The sequence below is a fragment of the Kluyveromyces marxianus genome, chromosome 5 (assembly GCF_001417885.1).
Source record: "Kluyveromyces marxianus DMKU3-1042 DNA, complete genome, chromosome 5".
NCBI classification, from domain to species: Eukaryota; Fungi; Ascomycota; class Saccharomycetes; order Saccharomycetales; family Saccharomycetaceae; genus Kluyveromyces; species Kluyveromyces marxianus.
In genome coordinates, this window is record NC_036029.1 from 1,219,933 (window position 1) to 1,241,456 (window position 21,524).

Here is a 21,524-nt window from a genome sequence, read left to right on the forward strand (position 1 = left end):
CAGATACTGAAGATTATAATGAATAAACAAAATACTGCTTTTGAGTGTGCTCCTCTTATTTTTTATTATTTTTTGCTATCTTGTATTACATATCATCTATCTCGATTTGATCATTGGGTTCTTTAGGTTCTTGTGCCTCTGCCCACTGAGTAACGTCATCGATATAGCTCAATATGGTAGCTACACTTTCTGTATTTTTTGCTTCTAGTGGTAAAAATTGCACCATGCCAAAGTCATCAACCAAATTGGCTATTGCCTCGTTTAGCTTATGGAATCTTGGATTAGTTTCTTCGTTCACTTTATCAGTTAATAGTAATGGATCTGGGTTCAAAAATTTCTTTAGGGTCTTCTTATTATGCGAGTCCTTTACCAAATCTAACTTACTGAGAATATTGATATGTGGCAATTCTAATAGAATCATGGCTGACATGGCACTTAGAGCTCCACTGAAAAATTTCGAGGTATCTATTACAAATGGAGCTTCAAGTAAGTACGTTGCACAGAGGTTAAAATTCAATTGGTTTTGAAGATGACGAACAATCGTGGGAAGAACTGGAATATGCGTATAAAGTTCGATCTGGCCAGGGCAATCGAATATTAAATATTCATCATTATAATCTCCAATTTCTTCATCTAACCAGTCCAAATTGTTGAGCAAGTATTCAAAGCAGTAAATCAAAGAACCGTTTGGTCCCAAGCCGAATTCCTCCATAACATCTTCCAAAGATATCAAATCTCTTATATCTATAGTGAACTCATACTTCGTTGCCTCTGCTGCAGGGTCTAAGTTTACAATGTGTGCTCTACGGCCGATACTTTGCATGTGAGTAATGATAGAATTACAGAAAGTAGACTTACCAGCACCTGCAGGGCCTAAAACTAAAACACCCACTCTCGACATATGTTAATATTTAGCCTGATTGCTGCAATACGAACTATAGCTATCCTGTATGCTTCTATTAGTCTTAATAGTGCTCCGCAGTTTTGTATTTTCTATCTCAACTATTAAGCACACTTTATTTTATTATTTTTAAAGGATTTCTTTCTTTTTGAAATGAGATGAGATGAGATGGATTGTCGTTAAATTTCCAAACCAGGGTATGATTCAACATATTTATATAACTTATATAATGATTAACTGCTTATTAAAAAAATCAACTAATCAACTCACGAGGTGGAGGCACTTCAGGTATATTTCCCAACTCGAATTTTGGTGCTTTAAATAATGCAATCGTTTTTTCAGAGAGATCTGATATAGCTGTTAATTCTGACTTGTTTTCCAAACCTTGAACGAAACTCGATATAGATCCCTGAATACCAGCTGCCGAATTTTCCGAATTAGATTGCATATTAAAAGGGCTATTAGAAAATCCGTTGTTGATTGATTGGAACGGCTGTACAGTAGAATTGAAATTAGTATTTGTGTTGTTCTGATTATTAGAAACTTGGGTAGCCGAATTAGGGTTAGAGCTGGCATTAGATTGGCTGAACGGAGAGCCTGTGGAACCGATTTGAGAAGAGGCAGACTTTGTTGCAGCAGCTTGACCAAAAACAGACGTTCCAAAAGTGTTTTGACCGGATAAAGGTTTTCCAAAAGGCGATTGTCCGGAAGCTGCTTGTCCGAAGGCAGATGTCCCAAAAGCAGTTTGACTTGACGGAGTATTTCCAAAAGGAGAAGTACCAATAGCTGCTTGTCCAAAAGGAGAAGTACCAAATGCAGACTGTCCGAATGCTGGCTGATTGGCAGTTAATTGACCAGTAGCTGCTTGTCCGAAAGAAGACGTACCAAATGCAGGCTGTTCGAATGCGGGTTGTCGAGCGGCTGATTGACCAAATGAAGGTTGACCAAAAGCACCATGTCCAAATGCCGGTTTGCGGAAGGCTGAGGAACTGTCTGTTGTCTGTTGAGGACGTCCAAATCCAGTACTAGACGATGGATTACCAAATGGCTGAGCGCCAAATGTTGATTTCCCAAACGTATTCGAAGCTAGATTCTGAGATCCAAAGGAACCTGGTGTATTGGAACTGCCATTATTATTACTATTAATACTATTGCCATTTGAATTCTGGCCAAACGGAGATGATGGTGTAGCAGCAGCTGTGGATCCAAAAGCGGGCTTTCCGAAAACTGAAGTAGAATTACCAATTTGCGCCCCCATATTTCCAAATGGGGATTGCCCAATTGTACTATTGGAATTAGAAGACACTATATTAGTGCTAGCAACACTCTGCCCAAAGGGAGGTGCTCCATTGGATGACATAGAGGAAAAGGGTCCAACATTCGCAAAAGGGTTAGAGCGAACAGATCCAAATGGACTGTTAGTGTTATATGATTGGCCAGTAAGATCTAATGGATGATCTATAAACGGCTTAGACGGAAGGGTTCCATTTGATCTGTAAGTTCTAGCTGACAATTGAACATATCGAGCGGCTTTCTTAGCTTCACTCTTAACAAAGTTGACACATTTTTCCATATCTTTTCGTCTAGCAGTAATTTCCATCTCATATTGTCCTTGTTTCCCTTGCTTAATACTTTGCCAATACTGAAACCGAGATTCATCCGATGAGAAATCTCGGTTTGCTATAACATTTAGCGGACAGGGTGCAGCTAGGCCATATGAGCTACCATTAGGAGCCCAAGCAAATGTCATATAATCATCCATATCAAGCTCAATTTCTCTTGTATACCTATCTAGATTCCTGTCGTTAGTGAGATCCAAATATTTTTCTTCCGTAGACTTCTGGAGACCTGTTGTTTTGTTGTTCCCACCATTGTTTCCGTTGGTATAAACGTGTGCAAAGTTGCAATTATTTCCCTTAAGACATTTCCCGGCTTGGAAATACTTACACGGTGTCTGATTACGGGAGTAGGCCATGAGTCCTATTCTTTTTAATAATGAGATACACAATTCGTTTGTCTACTATGTCATCTATAGGTATGTGTTCTTCAATGAACCCAATCATTCTTTTGTTCAATTATATGAGATGAAGTGCATTTTATTTGATATGACAAAAAAATAATTCATGAAATTAATACTAAAGAAAGTTGTCACCTTTATGATATAAAGCGATGTAACGAAGTTTTTAGAGAAAGTTGTCACAAAGCGAGGATATTCGAGACCAAAATTAACTTGTAGTGGTGAAGGAGTGATGGAAATATCTGTTTAACCTATTAGCGAAAAGTTTCCTCAGTTTTTAAGAGGGTCAATGATTTGTATTCAGTGTGGTTGCTCCATAGATTCTTTGTATGTGATTTATCCAGGAAATCATATTAGACTTACGGATTGTCCACAATGCTCACATATAGTAGATAAATACGTGGAGTTCGATGCGGTGCTACTGTTCATAGATCTATTGTTGCTTAAACAAGGTGCTTTCCTCCATACGGCTGTTAATAGGTTAGAATTACATCTAGCGAAGTTTCACAAATGGGATAGAAGTACTGCAAGTGGTTCCACTTTATCGCAACGTATCAAAATTTTATGGAATAATATGCAAAATTGGTTAATGAAGTATGACCAATTGAATCGGCTACAGATATTTATCGTTACTTTTGAGGTTTATCTTCATTGGATGGCCGCAGAAACACAAATGTTGAAGTACCAGTCGGTATTTCATGTGGCCGATAAGTTAATGATTCGTGAGATTCTCAATTCCTCTATCTGGAGGCAATATACTTTCTTCTTCCTGCAAGTGATCATAGAGATGCTTGTTCTCCATTTTGTTTTCTGTCACTTACTCATTAAATATTGGAAATGGAATGCTACTTATAAAATAAGACATGATATTATTCATTATACTATCACTATTGCAAATAGCGCCAAGATATTCCCCATTTTGATGCTAATATGGCCTTATGATACTCTCCTATCAACGACTATCATCCAAATGCTTGCCAACATATATATTATAGAGGCGGTTCACATCGTTACCAGAATATCTTATATTAAAATTACCTCCTTTCTTGCAGCAACTTTGATATTACAATACTGCTTGATTCAAATCCTGCTCATAGCAATGGTAAGTGGATTTGACACTAGCTTAACAAAGAGCTATTTGACTTGGGAATATAAACTTATGCTTTTTAAAATGAACGCTAAGAAGAGCCTATACTTATAAAGTATATACATAAAATAAGCAAATAGACTAGCCCATTCATTCCATCATTGGCCCTTCTAAAGGAGCCACTAATAATGGGTACTCGTATGACTCGACATCATTAGTGCTACAAACCATTGAATTATCTCTTTCATGTTCTCTTATTGAACTTAGAGCAATGAACTTGGACAATGGGAGATAATTTCTTTCGAAATCAATCCAGAAGCTTAACGTAATAAGAGGTAATGGGAATAGGCACGATGATAAAACCCAACCTCCTTGGAAACCAGCCAAGGTACCGGCCATAGTCAATTGAAAGAGAAGAAGGCCTAATATGACCCTCCTATAAACTAAAGGCCACACTTTTCCTGTCGAGTGAGGTAAATGATCCATCGCAAAAATAAGTTGATATTTATAAACATAGTAACCAATGATAAAGTATGCCAAACCTGATGCCAAAATTTTGGTGCTCATAACACTGTAAATTAATGTAATTATGAAGATCAAAATGGATTGTGGCAATTGTAAGCCAAAATTAAAAACAGGTGGATTGTAAAGCTCTTTTCTTTGTCTTGGTGTCTTGCTTTGGATTTTCACAAATGGAAAGCCAATCAAACTTCCTACCAATAGTAATTTGAAAGGAAACATACCTATACCTTGAAAAATAATCAAATCCACATAAAACAGGGAGAATTCTTTGACTGATGTTGCAAGCTGATACGCAATTTTCGTAGTATCACTTAAGTAACCCCAATAATTTGATGCTGTACCTGCCAAAGTGAAAACCAAAAACAAATTGACAAGAATATAAAAGAAATTCTTAGAGACAAGGGATAACTCCTCATCACTATATGATAATAGTCCTTGCCTTTTAGTCAGAAACTCATAGAAATATGGGATCACAACATTGAATAGAGTGAAAATATATGTTGGTAATAGACCTGTAACCACATTCTGAGCCCAGTCATTGTTTTTCAAGAATTCACCCAAACTTGGCCAAAATTTCGAGATTGTTTTAAGATTTAATAAAGTTGCAAGGTACGACACTGGAATAACCAAAAACGCGCTACAAATTCCGATGAATACAGTAACAGAGTAGACTTTGAATAACCTTTCACGTCTAGACAAAGAAATATTATCCCAGTTAATATCGTGAGGTGCCGGAGCCAACCGGGTTATCAAATATAGAACCCGTGGATCCAAGACCGTTTGTGCTGCCATTTGTGCATTTGCTACAGAGTCCATTGTCACAAAAGCTGTTGGTGTTGGCGAGTAGTTTTTTCTACGAGCTTCTTTTATTTCTTCATCAATAAATTCAAGCTGTTGTTGTAAGTATTTTATGGCATCTACTTTCTCACCAAACAAGCCCCACAACCCTGTCCGGATAACTGGTCTTTTATTGAGTTGAATTTCCCCAAAAAGTTCGTTATTGTCAGGCTCTGAATTTGAAATAACTTCTGTTTGGTTGTCTACATTTTGAGTTTCCATACCATTTTCAATATCATTTCTTTGTCTTCCCAAAGTATAGTGCTCATCATTGTAAATTGCATTCCGGAACTCGTATGGACATTCACTTATTTTCAACTCTAACTGCTTCAATATCATTTTCCTATAATGAAACAAATTATTTAAAGAACCCCATTCGCGACATATGGTAACGGAAGAAACTTTACCTATTTTTAGGTCTTCAATTTTTTTTTTTAATTCTTTTTCATCTCGAAGCTGGATGGGTATCCCTGTTATCCTAATGGTTCTATCAGTAACTGTATTCTGCCTCCCTAAGTATTTTTGTCTGGTGTTAACAACCATCTTCGTTTGTTTTACCAACATATAGAGAGCAAGAAAAGTGAAAAAGAAAGTGAAGATAACATACATCCAAAGATACATTTCTGCTGTTTCAGGGCTATTGTTAGGTTCATCAAATTCGCTAGACTTTCTTGAAAAAATACGCTTGTATATTACTCCTTCATCATTCCCATCATCGTATTTACCAGTATAATGATATCGGATTGGTGATATGACAGTCATTGATATCACACAATATATCGAAAGAAGCTTTATGCACATCTTAAAAAACCCCAAGAACACAAAGGCGTCCAACCCAGAAAACTCTAGAACATGACTATCATCTATCTTGTATAATACTCCAATCCAACTGAAAAGTTTAGTCTCATCCCATGTTGGTAAATTACCAATTTTATACTTTCGACTTGCGTAAAGTCTAGGAAACTTCTTGAGTAACACTGAGAAAGAGAGAAAAGCAAAAAAACCTAGTAAAGATGCTACGAGAAGCTGAGTTGTAGCTACTCTTGTGGTAGGCTTTCTAAAATCAGGTGCCCTCGGATCTGAATTATTGGTCAAAAAAGATCCAAAAAAGAATGAATCCATCTTCATGCCATCAAATGAGACAACAGGCTATTAAATGCGAAGGGTTGAATATAATAGCGCCGTCTAAAGTTTAAATCCAGAACTGTTACTGATGTAATGAAGAGTCAAGTAGTTTATTATCGTGCTCTTTGTACCTGTTAGCATTAAAGGAATAGATATTAAAGGTAGAAAGGATGGAAAAGAATAGTTTGGGTTTTCATATGTTCTAAATATTGAAACACTTAAAAGTTAGAATACACGTGACAATATAGGAAGGTAAAGCATATTATCAATTAACAAATTAAGTACTCTATAAAGCGTGAAGTATCCACTATACTCTCCAATATTGAGCTAGGTTATGCAAATGATCTATAACTAGAGGTATCAATGCGTTGACACTACTAGTGATTAGGTTCTGGAAGTGTATGGTAGCGTCCTCCTCTGAAAGGTCAAACGCGAACTTTTCTATGACCTTTAAAACAGCACCGTCCGGGTCCATTTTTATATTAGGAACATCAGAAGTCTTCATCAACTCAAACAAATTAATTATGAGACCTGCGTTCCTCCGAAGAATAGAGTAAGCAACAAAGCAATATGACCTGAATTTGTCATAGTTTGCGGAGTCTGTACCCCCGAAAGCTTCGATGATTTGAGGAGGAAGTTTCATTAAAGGAGGAAATGGTTTTGGATCGTATCCTAGTATATAACCGAAATCCGCATGGAAAAATTTACCGTCTGGTTGAATTAGTAAATTATCAAGGTGTCTGTCACCAACACCTAAAATATAAGTAATTACGCAATACCCAGCACACGATTTCACAAAATTGTCCATCACCCATGGTTCTACTCCATCAACTTCCGTTTCAGATGGGTACGTTTTTTGTAAGTATTTCAATATACCATGATGTACACTTAAGATACTGCTCATTGTTTCATTGGGTATAAACTCAATAGCGCCTTCATTTTTACCTGTGGCTAAGATATTATATGGTGTAAGCTTCAAATCGACGTTTTCGTTCTTTAATAACTGGTCCATGAGCTTGATAATTTGGACAACCAATTGATCCTGGATTAAATCATCCCCAACTTTAAACATCAAAGAGTATTGAGTACCCTTTGTCGTTAAAAATGTAATTTTTAAGGGAGACAGCGAACTTTTGAAAACTTTGCATGAAGAAGGTATAACATCTACAGCAATAACATCAGGATCTAGCGGCAACGTGATCGATTTATTTCTGAAAAGTGGTTTCATACGAGAAGAAATCAGATGAAGAAGAAGTTCTTGTTTTTTTGCAGTTGTTTCTTTACTTTGCTTGATTTCTTCACAAAATTGATGTAGCATATCAACTAAGGTAATCTGATCGTCTATGATTTTACTTGACCTTTCAGATAGTCTACTTCTAAAGCTCTCCAGAATATGAACCAAAAAAGTGTTTCTTTCTGACTCCGATCTCAAGAACCAATAGAAAAAATTTCCTAACCTGAAGTTTTTAATGGCCCGCCTAATTAAAAACTCAGCTAACGGGGATATCATAATCGAGTTTTTGTCAAAAGTATCAGCTAAAAACTGAGACGTATCGGAAATAGCTCCAGAGTTACCTTCTAGATGGTCTTGTTCATTTTTGGATCTATCTATATCAACAATTGTGAATTCACTACTGGATTTATCTGATAATGTTGACGTACATTCAAAACATACTGACTGTACTAATTGTAACAAATAGAGTTCAAGTTCTTTATCAGATGCTTTCCTTAATCTGTTCACTGCATATGAACGAACTGAAAGATTAGTATATTGCGAACCTAACAATTCTATCGTATCATCAAGGTCTATTTCGGCCCAAATATCCATAAGATCGAGAACTTCCTTGATTTCTGATTCTTCTGAAAGATTAGTACTTTGTAAAAGTTTTGTCAGAGCCTTTTTATTGTTCGATAGATAATACCTATACTTCCATATCAACCCTTTTTCATGTCCATTCAATTTAGTACCAGGCGGACTCGCTATTATAGCATTCAACAAATCTCTTTTCTTTGCATCTGGTTTAATGTATTTTTCTATGTCTGTTTCTCTTGATGAACGCTCCAATCTTCTGAATTTCTCTTCCACTAAGTCGGTATTGTATTGATCGGGGTCGTAAAAGAATAGCGTTGAATCATGGGAGTTGCCCAAAGAGATTTTGATTTCCGTTTCAGTCTTACCGGAAGTTTCATTAATATCACTCCTCTCCAAATTATGAAATGTTGGGATATTAATTTGAGGGTTTGCGACTTCGCTAGAAGTATATACTATAGGTATTTGAGTTACCGCATGCTCAATAGTGAACTTAAATGTCCCTATAGGTAACTTACCTTTGTTTAATTTTTCTTGTAGTGCTTCTAAAACGGGTGAGTTAAGCCATTGAGAAGTTTTAAGTTCACCAGTATCATAATCATTAATGAGTTTGATATGTTCATCGTTATATGGACTTGCATATTCACTTGAGTCCTTTATAAATTTGAATACCTCCTTACCACGCTTCAAAGTCGAGTCTTCTGAACGGAAAAGGGGAGTTTCCATAAGACCAAATAATATCTTAGTATCACCGTTAAATTCCCATAATTTTATTCGTAGCATCGATGACATGTTTAACTGATGTATTTTTACCGGCAATGTCAGCCACTGTTCCCATACCCTGCCATTCTTAAAGGGAACATATTTTGTACAGATAGGTATTGTGAGATCTCTTCCACTTTCTTTGTCGTAAATTTGTAGTGAGGCAAACATGTCACTGTTAGGGATAACATTTGATGCTCTTTTTGAAAGCTCTGGCTCTGTGTATTTCTGTGATTGCTTTAATAAACTGTTACTACCTTCTAAATTGATGACTTTGATGCTAAGTCGTGCATCACATTCATGGGATGCAAAGAAAGTAACGCTCTTCACAGCCATCGAATTTTGAAAAGAATTTGCTATTGTTTTCACTATGATGCAGAATAATTTTGTTGTTTCCACTTCTGTCGAATGGATTAATTCGACATCCCTTTAGTTGGTTGGTTTAATAATATTTTTTATTATGTTATATCATTGCTGATTTTTCTTGCAGAAAATCTCTCTATGCCTTCCTTACCCATAATTTCAAAGAAACGTCATAAAATGTTATAGTATTTAAGAAAACAAAAACACCGCTGTTTTATTAGGTTGAGCCATTCAAGACAACAGACGTGAAACAGTCTTTTTTATATACAGATGATATCTAAAGATATTTACATGAAAAGGGATAGGACAATGACCTACTTTCGTTCTAATGTTACAATTCAGATGATTTTTCATCATGTCACAATATGGTGTAAAACCATACTTCAACGATTAAACTTTTGCTGACTTTGTTCAAAATCTGCAATGCAAGAGAAGAAAGGTAAAATATCAGGGGTATGCGCGTGTGTATCTTCTAAAACACTTCTGCTCAATTGTCAAACGAGAAATTACTCTTTGAATAATTGTTTCTACGACGAGAATCTGAACGAACATTTCTGTCTTCGAAGCGATTGCTCTTAGTGAAACGATCTGGCTTGTGGCTATTTTGTCTGGAATTGTAGGAACTGAAATCATCATCAAATCCACGGTTATTGTCATGAGAGTATGATTTTTTTACAGTAATGAGATCAGCCACATTACCTAAATCTCTGTTTGAAAAGTAGTTATTCAACTGATGACGTGTAAATTGAAGTAGAACGCTAGGATCGCCATGCAATTCAGAATATGACCGTAAGATATTTTCAACAGCCTTAGAGCTGAAACCATATTCACTTTGAGCACCTTTATAGAAACCGACAATAGTTTTCAACGCTTCAGGGAAATCGCGGTTACTAGTAATACAGGACGCAATAGTTTCCCAACGCTCATCATCCTTTCTATGGTAATCACTTTGATTTTTGATAACAACGTTGGTTGAACGTTTTAACTGGTCCACAAACTTAAGTTCGTCTTTAAACAAGAAAATAGTTGCAGCACCTTCATTACCGGCACGAGCAGTTCTCCCAATTCTATGAATATAGTTTGGTAATTGAGTTGGTACACAGAGTTGGTACACATGCTCAACATCTGGGAAATGCATACCACGGGCACCAACATCTGTACAAACAAAGAGACCGTGATTACTTCTCTTGAATCTTCCAACCAATTTAGTTCTTTTCTTTTGATCGATTTTACCATGGAATTTAATGATATCCATATCTTTAGGTAGAGAGCGGTTCAATACTCCGCCAAAAAAGTCGACGAACCTCACTGTTGGTAAAAATAAGATTGCTTTGAAGTTCTTCTTTTTTTCCAACTGGGCTTGAATTGATCCAATGAGAGCAACCATACTATCACCAAATGTTTCAGTGATAACTAACTTTTGCTCAATTCTTTCATGCGCTTCAGATGCGTTTTTATCAACAGTATCGATAAAGGTACATTCCTTCTTATTAAAGATGGTACGTGCCAACTCTTTGACACTTTTGTCCATGGTAGCAGAGAATAACAAAGTTCTTATATGATCTGGGGCATGTACATTTAGCTCGTTCAAATTTTTTGAAATCATAGAAAGTTCTTTTAGGAATCCAATTTGCAACAAAGTATCTGCTTCATCTACAACCTTGAAGTCAACGTTTTTGAAAAATCGAGGACCAACTCTATCTACGATATCGTTTATCCGACCAGGAGTACCAACTATAATATTTGGTTTATTGGTAGAAAGATCCATCAACGATTTGTCAAGGTTAGTACCACCAATCAAAGTCGAGTAGTGATAAGATTTTAAGGCATTATTGCTATCTTGTAGCAGTTTAATTTCAGCAGAAATTTGGATGGCCAAATCTCTGGTAGGTGCAATTATGACGGCCTTTACAGCAGTGGGAGCTTCTAACTTTGTCTTTACCAAATGTTGGAATATTGGAATTAAAAATGCCAAGGTTTTCCCTGTACCAGTTTTTGCCTTGGCTGCAATGTCGTTAGAACTTTCTAAAATAGGCTTGATTGTACGTTGTTGAACAGGAGTCAATGATTCAAAGTTCATAGAAGAAATGGCACGATGAATACTTTCATCCAATAAGTTTTCTTTCAACAACGAGTCAATCGTTACAGTCTCTTTAAAAGATTCTGGACCAAGAGTGGTAACATTGAAATCAGTTCCCTTGAATACTGAGCTCACATCACTTTCTTCTCTATCGTATTTCGACTTACTACCATTATATCTGGATGATTGTGGACGACCACGGTCACGGTAGTTTTTCCTATTACCGCTGTCTCTAAATCCTCTATCGTTAGGCTTAAAACTCTTTTTATTGTGAGCCCTGTAGCCTCTCTCTTCACATAGCACTGAAGAGTGCTGAATGCCAATAACAGAGGTAGTATGGATAGACCTTAGACTAGCGAATTGGATGGCTAGTCCTTTCACTCCAGAAGCGTATCTGGAAACACGATTCAGATACAACATTATATAGTTTAGATGTATCTTGAAGTCGCGTGAGGATTTATAGGAAGAAAGATAAAGTTTAATTTTAGGATCACTTTAGACTTTGTTCTGCAACTGCTCATCGCATCTCATCAACCTTGTTTAAATACTACTTTTCCCTTTGAAAATTTTTAGGACTGAAGTCCAAAAAAACATCGTAGAGCCCAAAAAGACTAAAAGAAATTTTGACTATTGTACGGTGGGTGCTGTACATACAGTCCTTATTTAACGTTTTTTGTAACAAAGAACGAGCTTGTAGTTCGAGAGCATATTGCAGTTTTCTACCCTACAAACAGTTGGTAATCTTCTTCAACTAACAGGCGAATAACTCGTACAACATATGGCGTATCAGTAAAATGAGGAGTTGATAATCACGTGATCGAAATTTTGAATTTCTTTGTTGAGCATTTTCCAAATTTTGGAAAAGTACGAAAAAAAACTTCGCTTTGTTATATGCAACTAAAATAAAGTTAACATGGAGTAACAAGTTTGTATTCTTGTTACCGACGGTACTATCATTCCATCAGAGAAGCCCTATTGGTGAGAGAACATTAGGGTTTATAAGAAACTTCTGTGTTTTCGCACTACAATTTAACTTTTGCATCCTTTTTTGAACTTTTGGATTTGAAAGTGGCGTATATCATTGTTTTATTGTTTATTATCTACTAGCCGTTTTCGAGCGAAGCTAAGGGCCAATAAAATTATCGTAAGCTCAATATTCTTTTTATTCCCTTTATTGTTAGCGATCTCTGTACGATCTACAGAAAAAAAACTGTTATAGTTCTCCTTAACTTTCGTGTGATTAGCATTGAAGAAACATTCAAAATAACTACTGAAGGCCATTGCAGGTAATATAACATTTCAAGTGAACATCGTCACATTTCATGTTAGCAACCTCAACGATGAATAATCTAATACCACAGAAGGTAAATATAACACATGCGTTACAATCCAGCGTAATAGAGAAGATGAAGTTGGACATTAAGCAATTCCAAAGCATGCCTGAGCTGAAACAAGATCAGATGGAAGTAGTGGATAATTATATAGATTCCTTAGATTCAGCTTTCACTCAATTTTGTATGGATAACGATCATGTGGAGAAACGTAAAGATGGTGTGACTGATGCTGATGTAGAGCTGTATGAAGGTTTAAAACGGATGTATTTAAGTTACATGAGCCAGCTTGCAGAGATCAAAAAGGAAAGGATACAAAAAGACCAAGAAGTCAGCAAAGATAAGCCATTGGAATATATACAACAAGAACTACCATACTTACAGCCTTCAGACAGATCTGCTTTTATCAAAGAATTATTAGAAAAACCTTCGTTGTCACTTACTAAAGCAGATGATTTGTTAAAAGCAGTGCAAAACCTAGCTATCATAGATGGGACATTGAAAGATAACTTAAAATTATACCATGATCTTCTTCTGAAGGTAGGCTACGAAGAATTTCAAATTAATGATATACTTCCGCATGTTGAAAATAATTCAGAAGCAATAATACCTCCAGAAAAGAATCTAATACAAGAAAACTTAATTCAAGATTTTGACACCAATGAAGACAAAAAGAAAATCTCTTTCTCTAAATATTTGAAGAAAGATGGCAAAGATGGCAGAGATTCGAAAGATATTAATGGCTCACTAAAGCGGTCTCTTACGCCTGAGCCAACGGAAGAACATCATATAGAAAAAAAAGTTAAAAAGGATAGTACAAACACCAGCGGATTGGTATCAATTCTCAAGAATGAAAATAAAAAGAGAAATAGAATTTTCACGGGCATCAGATTTGTAGATGATTCAAAATTAGTCACAATTTTTGGAGATGGTCTTCCCAACGACGGACTGATTGCTTCTCCAAAACAGCTGAAAAAAATTCTAAAGCCATTTAAGGATGGTGAACCTGCAGAATTCATTTTAGAAGGGTGGAATGGTCATGGTGCGCGTCCACTCATTATTGAAATTAAAGGAGTTAAAAATTCAGATATCAGCGAAATTAAAAACGGACCTGTCAAACTTTCGACCCAAGCTCCCTCTTCCCTAATGAAGAACTTCACATCTTTTAGTCCTGATTTAAACAAACCTGCATTGGAACCTGTCCATATCGAAGAAGAAGAAGATTCATCCAAATCCAAAAAGAAACAGAGAGCCCCTATTGTGGCTCGTGCATTTGGCAAGAATTCCTTACTACTAAGGAAAGATCGGGGAGGATTGCCATACAAGAGAGTCCCTGAAGTTAATCCAAATACATATCCAATAAGGCCGAATACGTCAGAAAACGATGATACGTATGAGCTTTTCGAATGATTTGATTATTTACTAGCATCTTAAGATAGCGAGGGTTGTTGTGACTTGAAATGTCTAATTTCTCTCTTATCTTGTTATATGCCTCGACTCTTCGTCTAATATTATATATATATATATATATATATAGTTAATTGTACTAATAATGAGCCTCAGCATGTTTATTTTTCTGGGAATTCATCAATATAATTATTTGCTATGATGGAGAACTTTTATATTACTTCCTCTTCTCTTCCGAGTGTTTAATTCCGTCGAATCGCTGTTTCCATTCAAAACACTAGTTGTTGTTTTTGGCTTTACATTTTCCTGCTTTATTGATACCAACTTTGCAGTACTATCATTTGGATTTAGCTCCATTTCACGGTGACTATGTTCTGGCACGTTGCGATCTTCTTCTTTGTTGTCCTCGTTTTTCCCTTTATTATCATTATTATTCGAACGGTTATTAACAAATTTAGCCGGCCACCGTTGTTTCAGATACCTTGATAAGATTACTGATAAGGCTGCTATAAATCCATATGGTGGAAAGTATTCTAACCACACTGTTACGGAAGATGGTTTAATGTACGCCAATAAACCTTCAATATTCCCGTAAAGTTCCCTTATATCACCGTTATTATCGATGATATAATCTGATCGAGCTATGCGATCATCAATGTTCATTTGTGAGTCAATGCGAGCCAGCGCTTGTTCTTTTGTCAATTCTGGATTCCTTTCCAATAACCTCTTTAATTGGATTTCTCGGCTACAAACAACGCTAACTGTAAGTCCGCATATTATGTCCAAATTAGCTTCGAAAAGAAGGGGCACATCTAATATGCACATTGAATGAAATTTAAGATAATGGGTCAGAATCTTTAATAGAATAGTGTGTCTTACTTCTGGATGAGTAATTCCATTTAAAACTTTACGCTCTTCAGGATTCGAAAATATGTATGCACCTAAAGCTGGTCTGTTAATGCTACCATCAGGCAACACTAAATTGTTCACTTTATTCGAGAAATATCTAACCACTCTTTTGTAAGCATTTTCACCAGGATCTAAAATTTGTCTTGCTATCGCATCAGCGTCTACCACTGGTATTCTATAGTGGTCCCTAAATCTACTGGAAACAGTTGATTTTCCGCATGCTATTCCTCCAGTTAATCCAATCACCAACATTGACAAAGAAAACAGATATATAGTAAAATTAATCCAGCGTATGTATTTTATCTGTACAAAAAAGTCTTTCCAACACAAAACACTGCTCTAAGCGGATCCACTTTTTTTATCGATAATAATATAATTTCGTAGCAGTCAAAGAACTTATGGACAGCTAATGATTTCTTAGATATATCCAAATACTTCTTAAATGTAGAAATCTAATATTTCTCACAAACTTGTGGAATATGCCAGTAAAACACACTTACTGAATTTACCTTGCCATTTTCTATCCATATGCATTTTTATATTATGTCGGAGAAATATGAAAAATTCTGAAGAAGTGAAATTGAATCAAATAACTCGTCGTGAGAATTGATGATTCTTTACAGCGTAAATAAATCTCACAAGTGAAATTCTATATCTAACTACTACCCGACGTCACATAGCGCTTTCTCAACTGCATGTACTTTGGTCAGGGCTGATCCATAGTATACTGCGTATTTTTATTTTTGGGAATAGCATAACTGTGTGGTTATTAGGAAAGCTTCAGAAACAAGTACCAAGCCATGTTACTCCCCAGAGTTTATGCAACGGGTTCATCCGTAGTCACATCAGCATTGGTATTTGATATTGCAAAGATACCTTATCAACCAACCGTTCCAAACATTGTTTTTTTATTACAGGACCCCGCTCATTTAGCGAACTTTACAGATCAAAATTCTAAATTAACTGTATTTGGTAAAATACCAGACACTAAACAATTCATGGCTTCATGCGCGCCTCCAAAATTGGCAACAGGAAAACTGTCATCCATTGATAATCTGATAGTTGGGGAAGTATCAAATAAATCCTTTAGTATCACGTTACAAAAGTACAAATGTAGTCTTCGCAAGGATTCTAATGTTTTACTTATAAATCCAGGATTTGGACTTCTAGAGCTCATCAATAAGAACATATGGACAAAAGAAGATGAAAGACCCAACATTTTCCTTGGAAATATTGACAATGAGCTAGACATTATAAAACCCGCAGATGATTTTGCACTGAGAATTGATCGTGTACCGATTCCATTAAGTATCACTAAAGTACCGAGCAGAATTGAATCGTACAGTTATCTTTCAGAATCTCCTAAAGAATGGGTGAACAATTCTCCTCTAATGCAACTTATAAAAAAACTAAACTGGAACCAAAATGATAACCATATCTTCAAACCATCATTCTTTCAATACGGAGATTTCATGCTAATCAAATTCGAAAGACTACTAGTTGAATCATGCGTGGAACCTTTAGCTATGCTACTAGAATGCGAATTATACGGAGAGTTATTGAACTCACCGTTCTTTTTCCAAATGGTGGATGATTTATTAGCAGAACAGATGCACGTTTTAAATATAACGTATCCATACCTGCGAAATGTTAAGCATTATGACACTGTCTTTCATAGACCTACATTAAAAAAAGTAATTCAGAAACATTTACATGATCGAAGGTTTTTGACACCAAGCATGCTTAAAAAGCACAGACTTCTAAATAAGACCAACATCAACCAACTAACTGGATATTTTGTCGGGCTTGCCACTTATAAACGTATCTCTATCCCTCAAAACGAACTTATCCTAAGACTGGTTAGAGGTAAAGTTCAGACACTGAAAGATAAACCCTTGACATGGGACTTGTAAATATTTATATAGGGTAAATGATATTCTTAAATTAAGGTATCATATTCTATTCTCTTACTGGAACTAAAAGCAGTAAATTATAAATTACTTTCAATGATTGATTTATAGCTTTCGTAGAGATTTATTAAATTCCACCTACACCAGTCTTCCGCTTCTATAGTCTTTAAATCATCTAATATCTTCAGATATTTCTGTTTGACATTCGTTAAGATTTTCTTTATAATCAATGATGTTTTTGGCTCAAAAAGTTCTTCAGAGATATATCCTAAAGCGAATTTTTCAGTTTTCCTTCGGTCTTTGCAACATAACAAAGAAAGAGCCACCAAAATCCTATAACTAATGTCTCCTTCAGATATAGTAAAATCTCCCCAATATCCAATTTCATTTAGAAAATCAATATCACGAGAGTCGTCGAATAGAGTGCTTATTTCTGGAGTTAAGTCAATATAGTCCCATCTATTTTTCAACGTTGTGAACCCATATTCGTTAAGTAAAAAATCATTAGAATGCGCTCCATAGTTCAAAAGTAGTTCTTCGAACTTTATAGAATATTCGTGATTTCCAGTATGTATAGAAAACTCTCCAATTCCATATTCATGTTTCTTCATGTTATTTACTCGTGGGAAACAATGCACATCAACTTCATTTGTGTGGTTCAAATAGTCAACAAATGGAACCATAGTAAAGTGATCTTTAATGTCTGTTTTCATTGGAATTTCCATGTACAAACACCTAGAGTTTATCACAAAATAAATATAAACAAATTGTGACCACAACTCCTCCAAAGAAGGTGTTTCTACCTCGACAAATTCTTCTTTCCATTGTTGAAGAATGGGTTTCAAAATAACCCAATCATTTTTCAGCAATTCTGACAACCTTTCTGTATGTCTCATGGATGCCGTAGGCAAATATTTTAGAAACGAGCCTCTCAGACCTTCTGGATGAAGAAGGGCCCATTTCGTAGGTATTGCACTCATTTCTTCGTCAGAAGGAAATATATCGAAAAAAGGTTTCCACCAGGAAAATACCATATTATTGCTCCATCTTGGTAACAAGAGCCACTCTGCAATTATGAATAAGCACAATAGTTGGAAAGAGTTCATCTCCTGAATCGTATCTTGTTTGAGCAGACGGTAAGCTCTGTATCTTGGATCTTTTGATCCTGTTTTCACTTCCTGTTTTGCTTCTATATCTGGATCTACAGTCTCATTATCCGTAAACTTCCGTATCCAATGAAGCACAGTGATAAAATTCAATTGGTGCGAGCTGGGAACCGACACCACGGTATCATTCTTATGCAATGTGCCATTCTTCAGGCGGATTCCACGGCCTGTAACCCGGTCTTCATAAACTTCAACATTTGGATTAAGATAGAAACCATCAGAATCGCCTAGCCATTTTAGCAACGCCTGAACATTGTTATTGGACGTCGAACCCATATTTTTTATCCATTTCGCTAACAAATCACAATGTTATTGAAAATGATTAAAGTGTTTAAAATGCTTAACATGTTTAAAATGTTTTCTTGACACCATTGCAGATATTATTTATTGTATTTACATTTTCATGTTTTGTATTATAAAAATTTTGGAATATCGGAACTCTCTCATCGTAATCGTAAAAATAGCAAAAGAAGGGTTTAGTTTTGAGAGAGCGAATATATACAAACCTCTCAACTGCCGTACGTTGAAATATTTATCTAAAATATCAATTCTGATGTTAAAACGTGGTGTTATATATGAATGTTCTGCCCACGCATTCTGCAGGGTGAAAAGTGCTTGTCAAGTAACACTGACTGGGACTCGCTACCATTCGACATTGAATTGCAGATCGAATGTAAAAACGCAGCCTATTGATAAATCATCTCAGAAAATTAGACACTTGCAGTTTGTAAAGCAAATTCCCTTTGAAGATGGAGTACGATTACAGGAGAAATTTGTCCGAGCCCACTTAGATATCAAGCAACTTCAGTCAAAGATCAAAAATCGCATTGCTAAATTGCAACAAGAACATGGCATGGAGATTCAATTGAACCCTCATGAACAAAGTATCATTGATAGCATAGCTGAAATGAAGCCTAATCCAATTATATTGACATTTGAATTCGAACCTACTTATTCAGGCGGAAAACGTATAAAGAAGCATATAACGCAACAGGAAATTGATAAATATGAGAACTTCGTTCCATCACAGCAGACTGAAAACAAAAAACCGAAGTTTGTCCAAGTTGAAAGAGGCGGTCAGATAACATTTCATGGGCCAGGTCAAATGGTAGCCTACATAATTCTTGATTTGAAAACATTCAAAGATTTCCCTGCAAAATGTTTAGTATCTACTATTGAGGATGCCGCTATTAACACTCTAAAAAATGTCAAGAAGTATAAGGACAGTGATGAACAGTTAAATCTAGTCGCAAAGAAAACAGGTGACACTGGGGTGTGGGTTTCCGCTGATGAAAAGATTGGAAGCATTGGGATACATGTTAGGAGATCGATAACCTCACATGGTGTATGTATAAACGTTGATCCTGACTTGTCATATATGAATTCATTTACTATGTGTGGACTACCAGATAAAATAGCAACATCAATCAGGGATCAATTTCCAGAATCTACTACTTCTGTAAATGAAGTGGCTGTCAAATTTGTGAACGAATTTGCAAAATTAGTCGGAGTTAATACCGTTGAAAGAGTTCAATTGGATGAACTACCTATTGATGAAAATGAGTGAAGACTTTACCTATTCTTTTCCTACCAATTCAAATATTCCCACATGTACATATAATTATTTACTTTGCTGCATATTTTATAATGGCTGCTAGTGCACCAGCTGATATAGAACTCAATAGAACCAAGTTCGTTTTGCTCTGAATTGACTTCTTTCCAGAATTAGCTCTTTTGAGTTGCACTGGATCATTTTGTTTAATAGTTATGTCCGATTCAGAATCTATGTCGTCATAATCTTCATCTTTTCTCTCAGCTAAATTCTTCGATTTTTCCATTCCCTTGGATTTCACCTTTCCAGGTTTCGACTTGGGATGAAGAAGTTGGGTATTCTTAAACACCTCCACTTCTAAGCGAGTTTTGAGTTCTTCAATTTCATTCTTAAGCTGTTTTATTTCGTTATCTTTCATTTCAAGTATTTCATTCATACGCGTCTTCAAGTTGCTGTTTTCCGTTACCAGAGCTTTTACTTCCTCATTATGGGTCTTTTCAAATTCGCTCCTTTGATTTGAAAGCTTTTGCTTAATTGTTTTTTGCAATTTTATTAATTGAGAGTCAGCTTGTTCTATCCTGACTTTTGATAAGTAGTCAAGTTTATTGGTATAGTTCACCATGAAGTTGTCAATTGACTTGAGCTTTTCATACTCTAATTTTTCAAGTGTTAAATCTGTTACAAGTGTTTTAATAATATTAATTAAGTTAGGACTTGTACCAATCGAGTTGTTTATGAAGATACCACTTAGGATCTCAGTTTCTGAACCCAATACTGCATCTTCCAAGTCAAGATTGTTGACATCACCAAACATAGCAGCTTCGAATGCAGCTTTTTGTGCTGTCGTGATGGTGACCAGTGAGTCATCTGATGAACAATCAATAGGTCTTGACTTACTTACGTCACGTTTCCCAGAACTCAACAACTTTTGATTTTCGCTAATCAAAGGTATAACTGATATATCTTCCACTAGGGCACTAATTTTGCGGTGCTCCAACTTTGTATCTATATCTGCACCTAAATCTATTACATCACCAACCTTAATCTCAACGTCTGTTTGACCTATTCTTGTTCCGTTCACGAAAGTACCATTCGAAGATTTCAAGTCATGAATGCATATTTTACCGGTCTTAGCATCACAGGAAAGCGATGCATGGTTCCTTGAAAGTACTCGCGAGTCAAAGTTTCCATTATCAGCTTTCACTTGAGGATCACCTTTCCCACCGACACCATTATTTCCTCCAGAATTTTGTGCTCCTATCACAGGTCGTCCTAGTTTTAGGCCGTTCGGCTTGAAAGGTATCACGAGAAACTTGGTTTCGAAAGTATTATTTAGCGATTTAAGAACAAGAACATGAGTGTACTTGTTCCTAACCACGGGTTTTTGTTCCTTTTCAGTGATGTTAATCGAGTCAGATACAATATCATCGCTGCTAGACCCATTGCTACTAGAATTGGAACGAAGCCTCCTGCCTTTTCCAGTGCTCCCCGGTTTTTCGACCATTTTGATTGTATCTAAAAATTCACAACTAGACCAAATTCGCTTGAAAGAGTTAAACAAACGGATACCTCTGATATTAGTAGATTCCAATGGCTAGCTCTTATTGCTTTAAAAACAATAAAACAGTGGGCATTCCTTTACTTTCCTTTCTCTTTTAATCTTTGATGTAAACGGCTCTCTGTGTTACTTCAGAAATCTTGCATCCCAGAATTTAAAAAAAAAAAAATCCATGCATGCCTTTTAT

The 21,524-nt window shown here is 35.9% G+C and overlaps 12 protein-coding genes across 12 annotated transcripts; 4 read left to right on the forward strand and 8 right to left on the reverse strand.

Annotated features, from left to right (window-relative positions):
• Positions 1 to 85: 85 nt before the first annotated feature.
• On the reverse strand, positions 86 to 901 carry GPN3 (putative signal sequence-binding GTPase GPN3; the record flags this gene model as incomplete). Its single annotated transcript, XM_022820570.1, has 1 exon — positions 86 to 901. One exon carries the CDS (start codon positions 899 to 901, stop codon positions 86 to 88), a length of 816 nt encoding a protein of 271 aa, XP_022677021.1.
• Positions 902 to 1,154: 253 nt separating this feature from the next.
• On the reverse strand, positions 1,155 to 2,876 carry NUP42 (FG-nucleoporin NUP42; the record flags this gene model as incomplete). The annotated part of the gene is made up of 1 exon (XM_022820571.1): positions 1,155 to 2,876. The coding sequence occupies one exon, from the start codon at positions 2,874 to 2,876 to the stop codon at positions 1,155 to 1,157; it is 1,722 nt and encodes a 573-aa protein (XP_022677022.1).
• Positions 2,877 to 3,207: 331 nt separating this feature from the next.
• ARV1 (sterol homeostasis protein ARV1) lies at positions 3,208 to 4,119 on the forward strand (the record flags this gene model as incomplete). The annotated part of the gene is made up of 1 exon (XM_022820572.1): positions 3,208 to 4,119. The coding sequence occupies one exon, from the start codon at positions 3,208 to 3,210 to the stop codon at positions 4,117 to 4,119; it is 912 nt and encodes a 303-aa protein (XP_022677023.1).
• A 36-nt stretch (positions 4,120 to 4,155) lies between these two features.
• On the reverse strand, positions 4,156 to 6,492 carry CSC1 (Csc1p; the record flags this gene model as incomplete). The annotated part of the gene is made up of 1 exon (XM_022820574.1): positions 4,156 to 6,492. One exon carries the CDS (start codon positions 6,490 to 6,492, stop codon positions 4,156 to 4,158), a length of 2,337 nt encoding a protein of 778 aa, XP_022677024.1.
• A 304-nt stretch (positions 6,493 to 6,796) lies between these two features.
• On the reverse strand, positions 6,797 to 9,397 carry VPS34 (phosphatidylinositol 3-kinase VPS34; the record flags this gene model as incomplete). Its single annotated transcript, XM_022820575.1, has 1 exon — positions 6,797 to 9,397. One exon carries the CDS (start codon positions 9,395 to 9,397, stop codon positions 6,797 to 6,799), a length of 2,601 nt encoding a protein of 866 aa, XP_022677025.1.
• Positions 9,398 to 9,911: 514 nt separating this feature from the next.
• MSS116 (ATP-dependent RNA helicase) lies at positions 9,912 to 11,924 on the reverse strand (the record flags this gene model as incomplete). Its single annotated transcript, XM_022820576.1, has 1 exon — positions 9,912 to 11,924. One exon carries the CDS (start codon positions 11,922 to 11,924, stop codon positions 9,912 to 9,914), a length of 2,013 nt encoding a protein of 670 aa, XP_022677026.1.
• Positions 11,925 to 12,826: 902 nt separating this feature from the next.
• On the forward strand, positions 12,827 to 14,245 carry REF2 (RNA-processing protein REF2; the record flags this gene model as incomplete). Its single annotated transcript, XM_022820577.1, has 1 exon — positions 12,827 to 14,245. One exon carries the CDS (start codon positions 12,827 to 12,829, stop codon positions 14,243 to 14,245), a length of 1,419 nt encoding a protein of 472 aa, XP_022677027.1.
• Positions 14,246 to 14,431: 186 nt separating this feature from the next.
• CAB5 (putative dephospho-CoA kinase) lies at positions 14,432 to 15,403 on the reverse strand (the record flags this gene model as incomplete). The annotated part of the gene is made up of 1 exon (XM_022820578.1): positions 14,432 to 15,403. One exon carries the CDS (start codon positions 15,401 to 15,403, stop codon positions 14,432 to 14,434), a length of 972 nt encoding a protein of 323 aa, XP_022677028.1.
• Positions 15,404 to 15,951: 548 nt separating this feature from the next.
• CBS2 (Cbs2p) lies at positions 15,952 to 17,064 on the forward strand (the record flags this gene model as incomplete). Its single annotated transcript, XM_022820579.1, has 1 exon — positions 15,952 to 17,064. The coding sequence occupies one exon, from the start codon at positions 15,952 to 15,954 to the stop codon at positions 17,062 to 17,064; it is 1,113 nt and encodes a 370-aa protein (XP_022677029.1).
• Positions 17,065 to 17,141: 77 nt separating this feature from the next.
• On the reverse strand, positions 17,142 to 18,503 carry RKM2 (protein-lysine N-methyltransferase; the record flags this gene model as incomplete). Its single annotated transcript, XM_022820580.1, has 1 exon — positions 17,142 to 18,503. The coding sequence occupies one exon, from the start codon at positions 18,501 to 18,503 to the stop codon at positions 17,142 to 17,144; it is 1,362 nt and encodes a 453-aa protein (XP_022677030.1).
• Positions 18,504 to 18,630: 127 nt separating this feature from the next.
• On the forward strand, positions 18,631 to 19,794 carry LIP2 (lipoyl(octanoyl) transferase LIP2; the record flags this gene model as incomplete). The annotated part of the gene is made up of 1 exon (XM_022820581.1): positions 18,631 to 19,794. One exon carries the CDS (start codon positions 18,631 to 18,633, stop codon positions 19,792 to 19,794), a length of 1,164 nt encoding a protein of 387 aa, XP_022677031.1.
• A 58-nt stretch (positions 19,795 to 19,852) lies between these two features.
• VPS64 (factor arrest protein 10) lies at positions 19,853 to 21,283 on the reverse strand (the record flags this gene model as incomplete). Its single annotated transcript, XM_022820582.1, has 1 exon — positions 19,853 to 21,283. One exon carries the CDS (start codon positions 21,281 to 21,283, stop codon positions 19,853 to 19,855), a length of 1,431 nt encoding a protein of 476 aa, XP_022677032.1.
• Positions 21,284 to 21,524: the final 241 nt, after the last annotated feature.